This window comes from Lacerta agilis, chromosome 18 (genome assembly GCF_009819535.1).
Source record: "Lacerta agilis isolate rLacAgi1 chromosome 18, rLacAgi1.pri, whole genome shotgun sequence".
Taxonomy (NCBI): domain Eukaryota; kingdom Metazoa; phylum Chordata; class Lepidosauria; order Squamata; family Lacertidae; genus Lacerta; species Lacerta agilis.
The window spans coordinates 9,992,061-10,006,216 of record NC_046329.1 but is presented as its reverse complement, the minus strand read 5'-3'; the positions used below and the strand labels follow the sequence as shown (position 1 = coordinate 10,006,216).

General features: G+C 51.0%; 1 protein-coding gene across 1 annotated transcript in view; it reads left to right on the top strand.

Annotated features, from left to right (window-relative positions):
* The first annotated feature begins 8,020 nt into the window (after nt 1-8,020).
* Nucleotides 8,021-14,156, top strand: part of ONECUT3 (one cut homeobox 3) — a 58,840-nt gene continuing 52,704 nt past the window's right edge. Inside the window, exon 1 of the mRNA XM_033136629.1 lies at nt 8,021-9,152. Within this exon, the coding sequence (XP_032992520.1) occupies nt 8,069-9,152 (1,084 nt within the window). The 5' untranslated portion in view covers nt 8,021-8,068. The remainder of the gene's footprint in view (nt 9,153-14,156) is intronic.

Genomic DNA, 14,156 nt, shown 5'->3' with positions numbered 1-14,156 from the left:
CTGTTGGACAGTGGGATTTGCTGCCAAGGAGTGTGGTGGAGTCTCCTTCCTTGGAGGTCTTTAAGCAGAGGCTTGACAGCCATCTTTCAGGAATGCTTTGATGATGTTTCCTGCTTGGCAGGGGGTTGGACTGGATGGCCCTTGGGGTCTCTTCCAACTCTATGATTCTAGGATTCTATGACTGTAGCACTCTCTAAACCAAACCTTCTTTTCCACCAACTTTGTACCTTTCTTGAGCATTTCTGTCAACCTAGAATATGTCCAAGGACACTCATAATGCTTTTTGTATCCAATGGTAGACCTACTCAGAGTAGACCTATTGAAATGAATGAATATGACCCACTCAGGCTCATTTTTTTCCAGTGGGTGGTAGTGGGAATGTACAGGGAGGCAGGAGAGGTTATATTGTTTAGTAATATCCTTCCTAACGTGCGCTAGCAAGTTCCTTTATTCAGCAGAGTTTCACATTCCCCTTTTAAACACAATGCAGATAGCTGGTTGCAGGCTTGTGTAAGCCTCTCATTATTAGGTTCCAAACCTATCCATTCTCAAAGAAATCAGCCCTGAGTACTCACTGGAAGGACAGATCCTGAAGTTGAGGCTCCAGTACTTTGGCCACCTCATGAGAAGAGAAGACTCCCTGGAAAAGACCCTGATGTTGGGAAAGATGGAGGGCGCAAGGAGAAGGGGACGACAGAGGATGAGATGGTGGGACAGTGTTCTCAAAGCTACCAACATGAGTCTGACCAAACTGTGGGAGGCAGTGAAGGATAGGCGTGCCTGGCGTGCTCTGGTCCATGGGGTCACGAAGAGTCGGACACGACTGAACGACTAAACAACAACAACAGTGAGACTAATTGGAAGTCATTTTTAATTTTTTCTTTATAAGTATTGTAATTGATTGCATTGTTAGGTGTGCAAGTGAGGTTTGCTGTAATGATTTTTTTTCTGTTTTTGATGTGGTAGTTGTTTGTTTTCGTTGTTACTGTTTGTTGGTAGGTGTGTGGTTTGTTGGTTTGCTTGTCTTTTCCATTTTTCTCGTGTAAATGTTTTCATTTTAAAACAATAAAGATACAGGTGAAACTCGAAAAATTAGAATATCGTGGAAAATTCCATTTATGTAAGCAATTGTCTTCATTAGCTACTGGAGTTTGATACATGAGATAGACTCACAACATGCAAAGCGAGATATGTCAAGCCTTTGCTTGTTATAATTGTGATGATTATGGCGCACAGCTGATGAAAACCCCAAAGTTGAGATTGTGAATTTCGGGTTCTCATCATCTGTACACCATAACCATCACAATTATAACAAATAAAGGCTTGACACACATCTCGCTTTGCATGTCATGAGTCTATCTCATATATTAGTTTCACCTTTTAAGTTGAGTTACAGGCAGGTAGCCGTGTTGGTCTGCCATAGTCAAAACAAAATAAAATAAAAAATTCCTTCCAGTAGCACCTTAGAGACCAACTAAGTTTGTTCTTAGTATCTAAAGAAGTGTGCATGCACACGAAAGCTCATACCGAGAAGTAACTTAGTTGGTCTCTAAGGTGCTACTGGAATGAATTTTTTTATTTTCTTTTCTTTTAAGTTGAATTACTGAAAGAAACGAACCTTTCCACGATATTCTAATTTTTCGAGTTTCACCTGTATAATCTAAAAATAAAAATAAAAAAATTGACATTGCTAGTGTACAGAAGGCCCAATCTTTAGGAAACACCCTCCCATCCCCCCCCCAATGGATTATTGATGACTGTAGGAAGCAGAAAGTCTTGACCATACAGTAATATTCATCTGCCACGTGAAAGAGAATTCCAGTCCTACGGAGAAAGCGATTTAGCACTTGAGCTACATCCATTGTTCTTCTACTTTGCTTTCTCTATAAAAGATCTTCCCTGGTGGCTTAAAACAGCCTTTCCTTCTTCTTTCCTTCCTTCCTTCCTTCCTTCCTTCCTTCCTTCCTTCCTTCCTTCCTTTCTCCCTTCCTTCCTCCTCCTCGTCCTCCTCGTCCCCTCCCCGCCTTACCACATTTTCTGGCCTTTTGCCTAATGACATTGTATTGATTAGGCTCTAGCAACGGGGTGTCACTGCCCAGTGGAAAGGAGAACAAGCCAGCATAGCTCAATTATATTTTATTAATTACAGAGCAGTTGGGGAGAAGAAAGTCCGGCCAACGTCACGGGGGGGGGGGGGAGGAAAGACAGATTGCACCGCAAGCACCCTCAGCCAGGCCGTTTGGAAAAAAACAAAACAAACAGGGCAGAGGGGAATTTCATTTCCCCTCTTCGAAATATTTTTCCCCCTGATTGTGATAATAGTAAGGAATATACTGTGTGTGTGTGTGTGTGTGGGTGGGTGGGTGTGTATCTCCTTATTGTTATACACACAGAGAAAGAGGTGACGTTTTAATTTATTATTCAGCACACACATGGTTTATTGCATTTATAGCCCAGCTTCCCCCCCCCCTCCAAGAGTTCCAAGGACAGATCCTGAAGTTGAGGCTCCAGTACTTTGGCCACCTCATGAGAAGAGAAGACTCCCTGGAAAAGACCCTGATGTTGGGAAAGATGGAGGGCACAAGGAGAAGGGGACGACAGAGGACGAGATGGTTGGACAGTGTTCTCGAAGCTACCAACACGAGTCTGACCAAACTGCGGGAGGCAGTGGAAGACAGGAGGGCCTGGCGTGCTCTGGTCCATGGGGTCATGAAGAGTCGGACACGACTGAACGACTCAACAACAACAACAAAGTGAATACCAGAAGCTGGAAAGCAATGATGGGCAAAAGGATTGTCTTCATAACCTGTCTCCGAGCTCCCTAGGGTTGTGGAGCCATCCACTGCTGGAAACAGGAGGCTTGGAATAGCAGCTCATTTCTTGTGTTCTTAGATGAGGGATGGGGGACCTGTGGCCCTTTGGGCTGCTCCTGAGCTCCAGCGCTCATCAGTCCCAGAAGACAGCATGGCCAATGGTCAGGGTTGATGGGAACCTCAGTCCAGCAACATCTGCAGGGCCTCGGGTTCCTTACCGTCTTCCAACGATCACCAGTGTTGAAGCAATGAGTCTTCAACATCAACTTTGTTGGACTGGTCATGTCGTGCGGATGCCTGATGATCGTCTTCTAAAGCAACTCCTCTATTCCGAACTTAAAAATGGAAAGCGTAATGCCGGCAGTCAACAAAAGAGGTTCAAAGACTCTCTCAAGGCAAATCTTAAAAAATGTAGTATAAACACCGACAACCAGGAAACACTGGACTGCGAGCGTTCCAGTTAGAGAACAGCCTTTACCAATGGTGCCATGGGCTTTGAAGACACTCGAACTCAGGACACAAGGGAGAAACGCGCTAAGAGGAAGGCACGCTTGGCAAACCCTCACCGGGATCAACTATGTCCCCACTGTGGAAGGACGTGTGGATCCAGAACTGGCCTCCACAGTCACTTATGGACTCATTGCTAAAACCATGTTATGGAAGACAATCTTACTCAGCTACGAGGGATCGCCGAAGAAGAAGAAGACCCCATCTTAGACCAAAGGTCAGATACTTCAGGACCTGGGACAGCTCCCAGAGGGTGCCCTGGTGGATTCTCCCAGAGACAGATCATAAAATGAGTTCTTTTATCCCCAAGGAGGGCCTAATACTGAACCAGGTCTAATCAATAGTGACAGCCCAGTCAAGGGAGTGTGGGACAAAGAAAGCCCCCCCTCGCTTTAACACACCATTTACTCACAGCTGCCCACACCCGTCCTTTTCCAGATGAGATGCTTCCCTTCTGAAAGAGCCTTAGAAGTCCACAGGTAGAATATGCAAAAGGGAAACTGATCTGATTGTTTCGGAGGTTCTGTCCAGTCCCTGTTGTATCAACGAAGGGCAGGTTAGGACTACATTCATTTATTACTAGGCAAAATCCAATGTGGACCCATTAAAAAGAATGGACCTGGATCATGTAGCTCCATTAATTTCAATGGGCCTACTTTGAGTAGATCATAACTGGAGACAACCCAAAGAGAACAGCCTTTATTCTTCCGCTTAAAAGCTGAAGCAGGGTTTTTGGATGGGGGGGGGGAAGGACCTAGGTGGGGAGGAAGCTGAGGACCAGCAGCTGAAAGCAACCCTCCAGAGGCCCATCTATCTGGGCCCCAAAGTGTGGGATGTAAACACAGAGCAGTCAAACTCAACATTGCTAGAGTGGACATGAAGGTAACTCAGTCCTCCAGGCATAACTTCCTGCTACCTGGACTGAGTTAACTTCCTCTGTGACCAGAAGTAGGTGTGGTCTCACCTGGGAACAAGATCCCTAGACCAGTCACCATTTTCTCCTCGTCTCTTGAATGAGCAACAACCATGTTCTCCTGGCTCTCAGCCAAGAGAACAAAGGAAACTACTTTTTCCCTATGGAAGTAGCAACCACATGTAAATACTTTTACTAAACATGCCTGCCTTCTGAGAAACGCTGTGTAACTCAGGAAGTAATGTGAGTAAACTCTTTATATTCATTTAAGATATATTGTGTCGTGTGCAGTCTTTTAAGAGGGATATAGGGGAATTATACCAGGAATATATATATTATTTTAGGCTTTAGCAAGCCTGTGCAAGCGCGTCTGCTGTGCGTGCGTTTTAAAAGGGAATGAAACTCTGCTAAGTTTGGAGCTTGCTAACACAAGCTGGGATAGGATATATCCGACAATATATCCTCATCCACGTTCCTAATCGTTCCCACCCAGGCTGCATACCCTCTCCCCAGGGACACACCCCACACTTAGCTCACGGATGTGGTCCTTGAAGCACTTCTACTTGGCCCTCAGAGCTGTCCCCTGGCCACACTCCCTTCTCACCAAGCCACTATGGTGACGTTCAGGGATGCAAGAGAGGATATATTATTTGATTCTATCCAAGCCCAACTTGTGTTAACACGTTTCACAACTTAGCAGAGTTAGGTTCCCCTATTAAAGTCACACAGCGGATGCTTGCTCAGGTTCGCTAAAACCTCTATAATGATATTGTCCTGGTATTTCCCCCTTTATTCCCTCCTAAAAGATAAGACACCACACAGTCTTCTATAAAAGTATAAGAAGAGTTTACTTACACACATTCTGTTCACAGTAGGATCCCAGAAGGCAGACTTATCTTAGTAAAAGTAATATACTTGGAGAATATCCCATTAGGGAGATAATTCCTTCTCCTCTCTTGGCTAAGAAGATGTTGCTTCCTTTGAAGAAGGAAGTCAAGAGAGAGAGAGAGAGAAATGGCGTCTGGCCCTTTACTTTTGTTACCTGCACACAGGTGAGGCCACACCCACCTCCAGGCACATGCAGAGGAAGTCTGTCCCAGCCCAGGAGAAACAGGAAGTTCCGACTGGCTGGACCAGACATCCCCTTCTGTGTCCACTCTAGGGATGTTGTACTTGACTGCTCCCGTGTTTCACATCCCACAGCCACTCCCCTCAGTAACCTTGCTTGAAGCCGGATAGGACTGGGGCTGAGACCATGGAAAGCTGCTGCCCGGCAGTGTAGACAATACTGGGCTAGATAGACTGGCAGCTTCTCCGGTTCCTGTTAAAGCAGAAACATGAGGACTAGGACGTTAACTTCTTAGGGGAAGCTCCTTTGCTCAGTGGTAGAACTTATTTGCATTCAGAAGGCCCCAGCTTCCATTTGCTATATCTCCCCCCGGGAGGAGGGGGCTGGGAGAGACGCCTGGTGGTGTGAAACCCCTGTTCCTAAACCCATCCTAAACCTAGGACGATCTACAGTAGTTTAAGCTTCTGTTCTTGGTGTGGTCCCCCCCACACCCCGCCCGCCCTCCCCATGTAAGTTAAGGAGGCTGTTGGACCTGAGGCATCAATGAAGACTCTTTGTGGAGGGGTAGGGTGGGGGGCAGGCTGCTTTATCCGGTCCCATTAGGAAACGTTTCCCCAATCCCCTCCCCTCCACCCCAATATTTCCCACAGACCATCTGCGGAATCTTTTCTCTCTCTCCCTTCCCCCTTTGAGCTGGAGCGATCGATAAGGGCAGAGCGCGGGGAGGGAGGCTGTGCTACAGCGGAGCGCCGGAGCCACTCCTGAGAGCCCCACCCCACCCGCTCCACGCCGTCTCCAAGGGCCGGTGTTGGTGTTGGTGGGGATCTAGGAAGGAGAGAGGTCATCTTGGGACTGTGTGGGGAGGGTAGAAGAACGATCCCTGCGAAGGTTAGGCAGATGAAAAGCCTCGGTTGCAGTAGGGGTGGGGGTGGGCAAGGCTGGCCCCCGGTGTGGACCCCCTGCCACACACACGCCAGAGCGCGCTCAGAGCCTTCCCCTTGCGAGGATAAATAGACCAATAGAGCAGAAACGCCCGTGATAGATGGAGGCAGAGATTAGGCGCGATGGAGTGTCGTGATGTATGGCTCGCTGATACAGTCGGGGGGCGAAGGCGGGCGGGGCCGAGGGGCACGGGGCGCTTGCCTCAAGAGCTCAGCTAACCTGGCCCAAGATACATAGGCTCAGTCTTCCTTCCTTCCTTCCTTCCTTCCTTCCTTCCTTCCTTCCTTCCTCCTTCATTCCTTCCTGTTTCTTTCCTCCCTCCTTCCCCTGCTACCCCCTTTCCTTCCTTCCTTCGTCTCATTGCTTCCTATTTCATTCCTTTTCTTCCTTTCCTCCAACCCTTCCCTGCTCCTTCCTTCCTTTCTTCCTTCCTTCCTTGCTTCCTGTTTCATTGCTTTCTTTCCTTTCCTCCAACCCTTCCCTGCTCTTTCTTTCCTTCCTTCCTTCCTTCCTTCCTTCCTTCCTTCCCTCTCTCTCCCTCCCTCCCTCCCTCCCTCCCTCCCTCCTTCCTTCCTTCCTTTTCCATCTCTCCCTCAATCTCACCCCTTCCTTCCTTCCCCCTCTCTCCCTCCTTCCTTTCCACCCCCTCCCTCAATCTCCTTCCTTCCTTCCTTTTCTCTTCCTTTCTTCCTTCCTTTCCTCCAACCCTTTCCTTCTTTCCTTCCTTCTTCTCATTGCTTCCTTCCTGTTTCATTCATTTCTTTCCTTTCCTCCAACCCTTCCCTGCTCCTTCCTTCCTTCTTTCCTTCCTTCTTTCCTTCCTTCCCTCGCTCTCCCTCCCTCCCTCCCTCCTTCCTTCCTTCCTTCCTTCCTTCCTTCCTTCCTTTCCCACCCCTCCCTCCCCCCTCTCAATCTCACCCCTATCCATCCGCCCTTCGTTCTCGCCTTTGCCTTCCCCACAGATTCACACTTTCTCTCCCCCGCCCCACAACCCGGTTGAAACTCTCTCGCTCAACCTCCAGCCGCAATTGATTTTATATCGCTGTTCTCCCTTGGCCCCCCGCTGCTGCTGCTGCTGTCGCCTCTCCCCGCACCCCCGCTTTCCCATCCCCCCGCCCACCTCCCAGCACTCGTCTTCCCCTGTCTCGTGTGTGGGGGGGGAGAGAGAGAGAGAGAAAGAAAGGGGGGCACACATGCTTGTCGCTTGTCGATGCCTTCTACAGAGGCAGAAATCACATTCATAATAGGCACCAGAGAACAAGTCACACTGAGGCTGGCAGGTGGGCGCTCGTTAGGAGCACGCTGGGCAGGTTGTGAGCCGTGTGTGTGTGTGTGTGTGTGTGTGTGCTTGGGGGTGGTGTCGGTGGAGGGGGGGGCGGACAGACCGTAGCTGGGCGCCGTGACGTCAAGGCGAGAGGGAGGCTGAGCCGAGGAGCAGAGCCGCGCGATTCGCAGCCACGGCGGACAGAGGAGGAGGAGGAGGAGGAAAGCAAGCGAGCGAGCGAGCGGGCGAACGGGCGAGAGAGACAAGCAAGAGCCGAGCTCCGAGAGGAAAGGAGCGCCCATCCCCGCAGCTTTGGGCAGGAGGGGGGGGTGTGCACCCGCCGCCGCCGCGGCCCCTGAGCCCAGCCGCTCCGCCTGCGCGCGCCCAGAAGAGATCCGGATGGAGATCTCCTGAGATGGATCTGGATTAAGGCGGCGGGGGACACAGGAGGAGGGAGGGAGGAGGAGGAGGGAGGAGGAGGCGGAGATCCGGGAGGAGGAGGGGGAGGGGGAGGAGGAGGAGGAGGAGGGATCGCCTGGCAGGGGGAGAGCGAGCGAGCGATGGAGTTGAGCCTCGACGGGCTCGGCAACCTCCACCAGGCCGGGGAGCTCTTGAGCCCCGCCGGGGCGCACGCCAGGCAGCCTCCGCCTCCTCCGCCGCCTCCCCCTCCGCCTCCTCCCCCGTCGGCGCACCGCAACCTCGTCTCCTCTCACGGCAGGCCGGCCATGGTCTCCAGCATGGCGTCCATCCTCGACGGGGCGGGAGAATACCGGCCGGAGCACACCCTGGGCGGGCCGCTCCACCCGGCCATGAGCATGGCTTGCGAGTCGCCGTCCGGGATGAGCACCTACACGACCCTGACTCCCCTGCAGCACCTGCCGCCCATCTCCACCGTCTCCGAGAAGTTCCACCACCACCACCACCACGCTCACCACCACGCTCACCACCACCCGCACCACCCGCCGCACCACCAGCGGCTGTCCGGGAGCGTCAGCGGCAGCTTCACCCTCATGCGCGAGGAGCGCAGCTTGGCCGCCTCCATGGGGAACCTGTACGGCCACTACCCGAAGGACATGCCCTCTATGGGGCAAGCCCTGTCGCCCCTCTCCAACGGCCTGAGCCTACACAACGGGCAGCAGTCGCTGGCCCCCTACGGGCCCGGCGCCCACCTGGCCGGAGACAAGTTGCTGTCCCCCAACGGCTTCGACCCTCACATGCTTTCCAGGAGCGAGGAACACCTGGCGCGGGGTCTAGGGGCCCCGGGATCCGGCATGATGCCCTCGCTCAACGGCATGCACCCCCACGGAGGGCACCCCCACGGGCAAGCCAACGGCGCTCTGCTGGGCGAGCGGGAGAGGCAAGCTTCGTCGGCGTCCGGCTCGCAGGCAGGGGGCTCCGGGCAGGTGGAGGAGATCAACACTAAGGAAGTGGCGCAGCGGATCACGGCCGAGCTGAAGCGCTACAGCATCCCGCAGGCCATATTCGCCCAGCGGATCCTGTGTCGCTCGCAGGGCACCCTCTCCGACCTCTTGAGGAACCCCAAGCCGTGGAGTAAGCTCAAGTCCGGGCGGGAGACCTTCCGAAGGATGTGGAAATGGTTGCAGGAGCCCGAGTTCCAGAGGATGTCTGCCTTGAGGCTGGCGGGTAGGTGGCTTCGCGCTAGGGACTAGAAACTTGGTGGGGTCTGTGTGGTGGGGTCTGGAGAGGGCTGCGGGGTGGGTGGGAGCCAAACAGCTGTAAATTTCACACACACACACACATGCACACACTTGGCCGCCTGGACTCTCCACTTTGACGCGCGCCTCTGGAAGAGGGAACACGGACGTCTGAACGCCTGCGGAGCGGGCGCGGGGAATGTCATAGGCGGGCGGGTGAGAGAGAAAGAAAGAAAGAAAGAAAGAAAGAAAGAAAGAAAGAAAGAAAGAAAGAAAGAAAGAGAGGGAGGGAGGGAGGGAGGGAGGGAGGGAGGGAGGGAGGGAGGGAGGAAGGAAGGAAGGAAGGAAGGAAGGAAGGAAGGAAGGAAGGGAGGGAGGGAGGGAAGGGGGTCTTTTAGGGGAAGAAGACGAGGAATCATTGGGGAGCGGGAGGGGTGTGCTTGTGAAAGGAATGAGACAGGGACTCCTGCCACCACAAGAAAAGAGGCGGGAGTATGATTTACAGGTGTGTGGGTCAGGATGCGTGTATGCTAATTCGCGGCCCCGAGCCTCAGGGAAAGTGGCTGGCGTGTGTGTGTGAGGATGAGCTCCGGCGGAGATGACCCCCCCCCCGCGCCCATCCCCTCTTGACGGCATAACTTTTTATCGCCTCATTTTGCTACGCTTTCCAGGGTAGGGGGGGTCTGTTCACACGTTCCATCCTTTCCCGTTGCCGCGTGTCGAGAAAGGGAGCGACGGCGTTCCAGGGAAAAGGTGGGGGGAGATGCGCAAGGCCAACACGCACGATCGATGTTTATTCAGTCTTGCGCTCCCCCTCCCCACCCGTTTCCTGCATAAATATACACTGGGGCCTATTCCTCTCCTTTCTGTCTATGAATTGTCCGGGTCGCTGGCTGAAGGAAGCATCTGGGGACAATTGCAGCGCCCTATGGTCTCTGCCTACTCAGGAGTAAGCCCACTTGGGTTGAATGGGCCTTACTCCCGGGGCAAGAGAGCGCGGGAGCGTCCTTTGTTCATACATGCTCGGAACAGACCCTTTGAAATGGAAAGGGCACGGCCAACTTGGGTGCGCTCATTTCGACGCCTGTGCTCTGATTTAGCTACAACCCTGAATATTTTATCCCAGAATTGATGGGGAACATAATGCCAGGTGTGAGCCACGTGTTTAGCACACAGGCACAGCGTTCCGACGTGCGCAAGAGCAGAGTCCGGGTGCCAGCTAAGGGATGAGAGAAGCACGATCCGTTTTCTACTTTGGTTAGACACACAGAGAAAGAGAGGGACACGCGTCGGTCCATCCATCCATACGTTTTAGGGCACTGGGCCGCCTCCGTCCTACCTCACGGGGTTGTCGTTGAGGATTTAATGAGGCAGGAGAGGAAAACCACGTAGGCCACTTTGAGAGCAAAGTCCTGCTCAGAGAGGAGACCCACTGAAACGAACCAAGGCCTAAGCTAGGCGCGTCTATGCGTTTCCATGAGTCTACTCTGAGCAGTGCGTAATCGTTGAAGGCAAAACCCATTGAAATGCACGGGGTCCACTCGTCTCAGTGAGTCTCTGAGCAGGACTGGGCGCTTTCTGGCCCGCCAGACGCGCGCGCGCGATTCCTCCAGCAGCTCATCATCCTGCGATGCCCACAGACGGATGGGGGGATAGGCAGTTTCAGGATCAAGAGAGAGAGGGATCAAGAAGAAATTAAAAAGAGAGAGGGCGGGGCGAGAGAGAGGACGTGCGGGTCTCTGCCTGCAAGGAGCTTGCAAAGTCTAAAACCCGCAATTGCCTCAGGGATCGAATACAGTTGAATGCGCTTATTTACCCTACTCAGTGTGTATATGAATGGGACTTGCTAATGAAGGGCATGTAATAATAATAATAATAATAATAATAATAATAATAATAATAATAATAATTTGTTATTTAGTCGTGTCCGACTCTTCGTGACCCCATGGACCAGAGCATTAATATTGAACCATTTGACCATTAATAATAATAATAACGCCCATCTGACTAATTGCCCCAGCCACTCTGGGCTGCTCCCAACAGAATATTAAAAACATAATTAATATTAATAATGGTCAAATGAATGAACACGCTTAACCTACAAGGAGGGAATTCTCCTCCGCCATTCTCATTCTCGCCTTCTCTCCTTTCCCTTATCCATCTGAATGTTTATTCTATCTATCCATCTCTCCGCCAGCCGGAAGTTCGCTTATAAAACAGATGGATCCTTTAAGTGGCCCTATTAATAAATGAATCCCAAAACGGAATCCCCCCCCCACGCTCACCCGTCGTAGCATCTCCCTGTCTGGTTGTACACTTGTCAATCGTGCGCGCGTGGACAGATTATACACGGCCTTGACAACTTGGCAACAAGCGTTTCGTTCGCAGCCGATTTTCGCTGATCAATGGGTGTAAAGAAAAATGTGGGCGTGTGTGGTGTCTTTGAAATGCCGTTTCGTTTTAAACGATTTCAATATTTTCTATTCTATTCATATATATATGATCTTAATGGTGAAGGAGCGGTAAGGAATGCAAATAATAATATCTAGTGTTGTGCCCTGCTCAGAGTAGACCCTATGAAAGTAAGGGACATGAATAACGAATGTCAACTCCCTCTAAGCTCATACGAAGAACAAACTTAGTTGGTCTCTAAGGTGCTACTGGGAAGGATTTTTTTATTTTATTTTTTATTTTGTTTTAACTCCAACTAAATTATAGGCCACTAAAAGTAGGACCTCTTGAAATCGATAGGCCTAAAATCTTTTCGCCCGTACATTTCAGTTTGAGCCAACCCATCTGCCATGTTTTTCTTGATGGAGGATGCAGAAATTGGGAAACTTACTGGTAGAAATAAGAAACCAAGAAGAGAGACTTCTAAAAATCAGAATGGGGGGGGGGGGAGTTGAAGATGAATTGTAAACAACTTAAAACATTAGCAGGATCGACATAAACATGCGGAGTAAGAAATAATGAAAAAGGAATACAGAGGGTAAATTAGTAAGCAGGCTTGAACTGGAATAATAATAATAATAATAATAATAATAATAATAATAATAATAATAATAATTGTATCAGATGGGTGCATCTGATATAAACCAAGTAACCGCAGAAAGGAGGTGAGGAAAGTGGAGGGAAATGCAGGTTGATTATGTAAAGATTTGGGAGGGGGGGTTGTTTTTAAAAATGAGAAAATTAAAAATTATTATTATTATTATTTTTTAAAAAGACAATTTTGACAACCCCTTCCCTTCGATAACTGCGGCCTGGGGGGGGGCAGGCCCAACCCACTGAAATGGAGGGAGAAGAGGAAGTCAGTCGTGTCAATGGGTCTACCGGCTACTCTTGAGTAGAATTGAGCCAAATCATTTTCAGCCAATAGTAGCCGTTACTCCTTCGCTTAATAAACAAGAGGGTCTCTGGAGCGGCAAGGATAATAAGGCGCCTTTCTATAAAAAAACAAAAACAAAAAAACGAGGGTTTTAAAAATAAATGCATGGATGGGTTAATTTGCGGATTCCGGAATCCTCATTTAAAAACAACAACAACGAGGAATCAAACACTGAGGAATAGGTTGATAGCTTCAAAGGTGGAGATGTGGGAATCTGCATCTTAATATCTGCGGTTAGAGAGGCGAGCCGAATCGGTGCCCTAAGGAACGCTTAGCGATAGGCGCGGAGAGGCAAGGGAGAATTTAAATTCTTTGTAAGGTTTGTCGATGAGCCCAGAGGTGAGAGACACCCCTGCTTGGGGGTGCTATCTCTGTACCGCACACCTGTGTGGAGTTTCCACCCGTGACTTCAGAGGAAAGAAATGGCTGGTTTGGTCGCGCCACATCCCAAGAAACAGTCAGCCCCAGAAACCCATTATTTCCCCCCAGTGTCCTGTTTCCAACGCTGGTCAGATGCATTCTTCCGACCAGGGAAGGTCTGACATGTGGGAATGTCTCTTATGACAGCCATAGTTTGATCGATTGATTGATTGATTGACAGTACTCCTCAAAACCTACAATGGCATCGCCAGTGAACGCTGGCGCGTGTGCGCCCGTTCAGACACGGCGGCCCCCTTCACTGACAGGCCTGAAGAACACAGTAGGCCTCCTAAGAGTTCTGCCGGATCAAGCCAGTGGCATCCAGCCCAGATGACTATTATGGGACATCTCTGAGAGCAGGACACCGGCACAGGAACATGTCCCCCACCCTCCTGTGCGCCCCAGGAAATTGGTATTCGAAACCACTGCTGCTTCCTTAAGCTCTCGAGTTCGCCTACCCCTCTTTTCCGGTGCTCCGCAGAATCTTGTGGCCGCGAGTCCCGCGGGCTCAGCCTCTTCCCTGGGGTGGAGGACGCTCTCCTCGGGCCTGCCCGGTGTCCGGGACTGAGCCGGAGGGAGATGTCAGTAGCAAGGGGACTTGGGACCCGACCCCCCCCCCCACTCCCTGCCCACCCCCTTTCTCTTACCCATATTTCTTTACAGGTTTGCTTTTTCCTTCCTGCTACTCTTAAACCTCCTTTGCCCCAGTCCATATTATTTCCTTCCACCCACCCTCGATTTCTCTCCTCCTCCCTGCCTCCTTTCTCAACCTCTCCTTCCTCGACCTCCCTCCACCCATCTCTTCCTAAACTCATATGCATATAAGAGGAAAGATGGAGCCATTTTTAATATACCAACCCCCTGCCCTCCCCCCCAGGCTTGGATGTTGCTGAATAGGTCAAAATCAGCTGATCTCAGTGACCTCTCCCCCCCCCCGCCATCGCCACTCGACCCCCTCCTTTCCCCCCTTCTCTCCCTTGCAGGCAGATCAATACTATAGCTCCTTCTTTTTACAAATGGCGGCGGAGATCAATTATCTATAACAGAGGCAACGCGGCTCAGATAGGGAGAGAGAGAGGCCGGCCTAGTAAACAGACCCTTTTGTGGGCGAAGTTTAGGGTTCTGTTTCCTGCCCCATCCGGCTTGATTCGGATTCGGAGAGGGCTGTGCGTGGATGAAATCGCG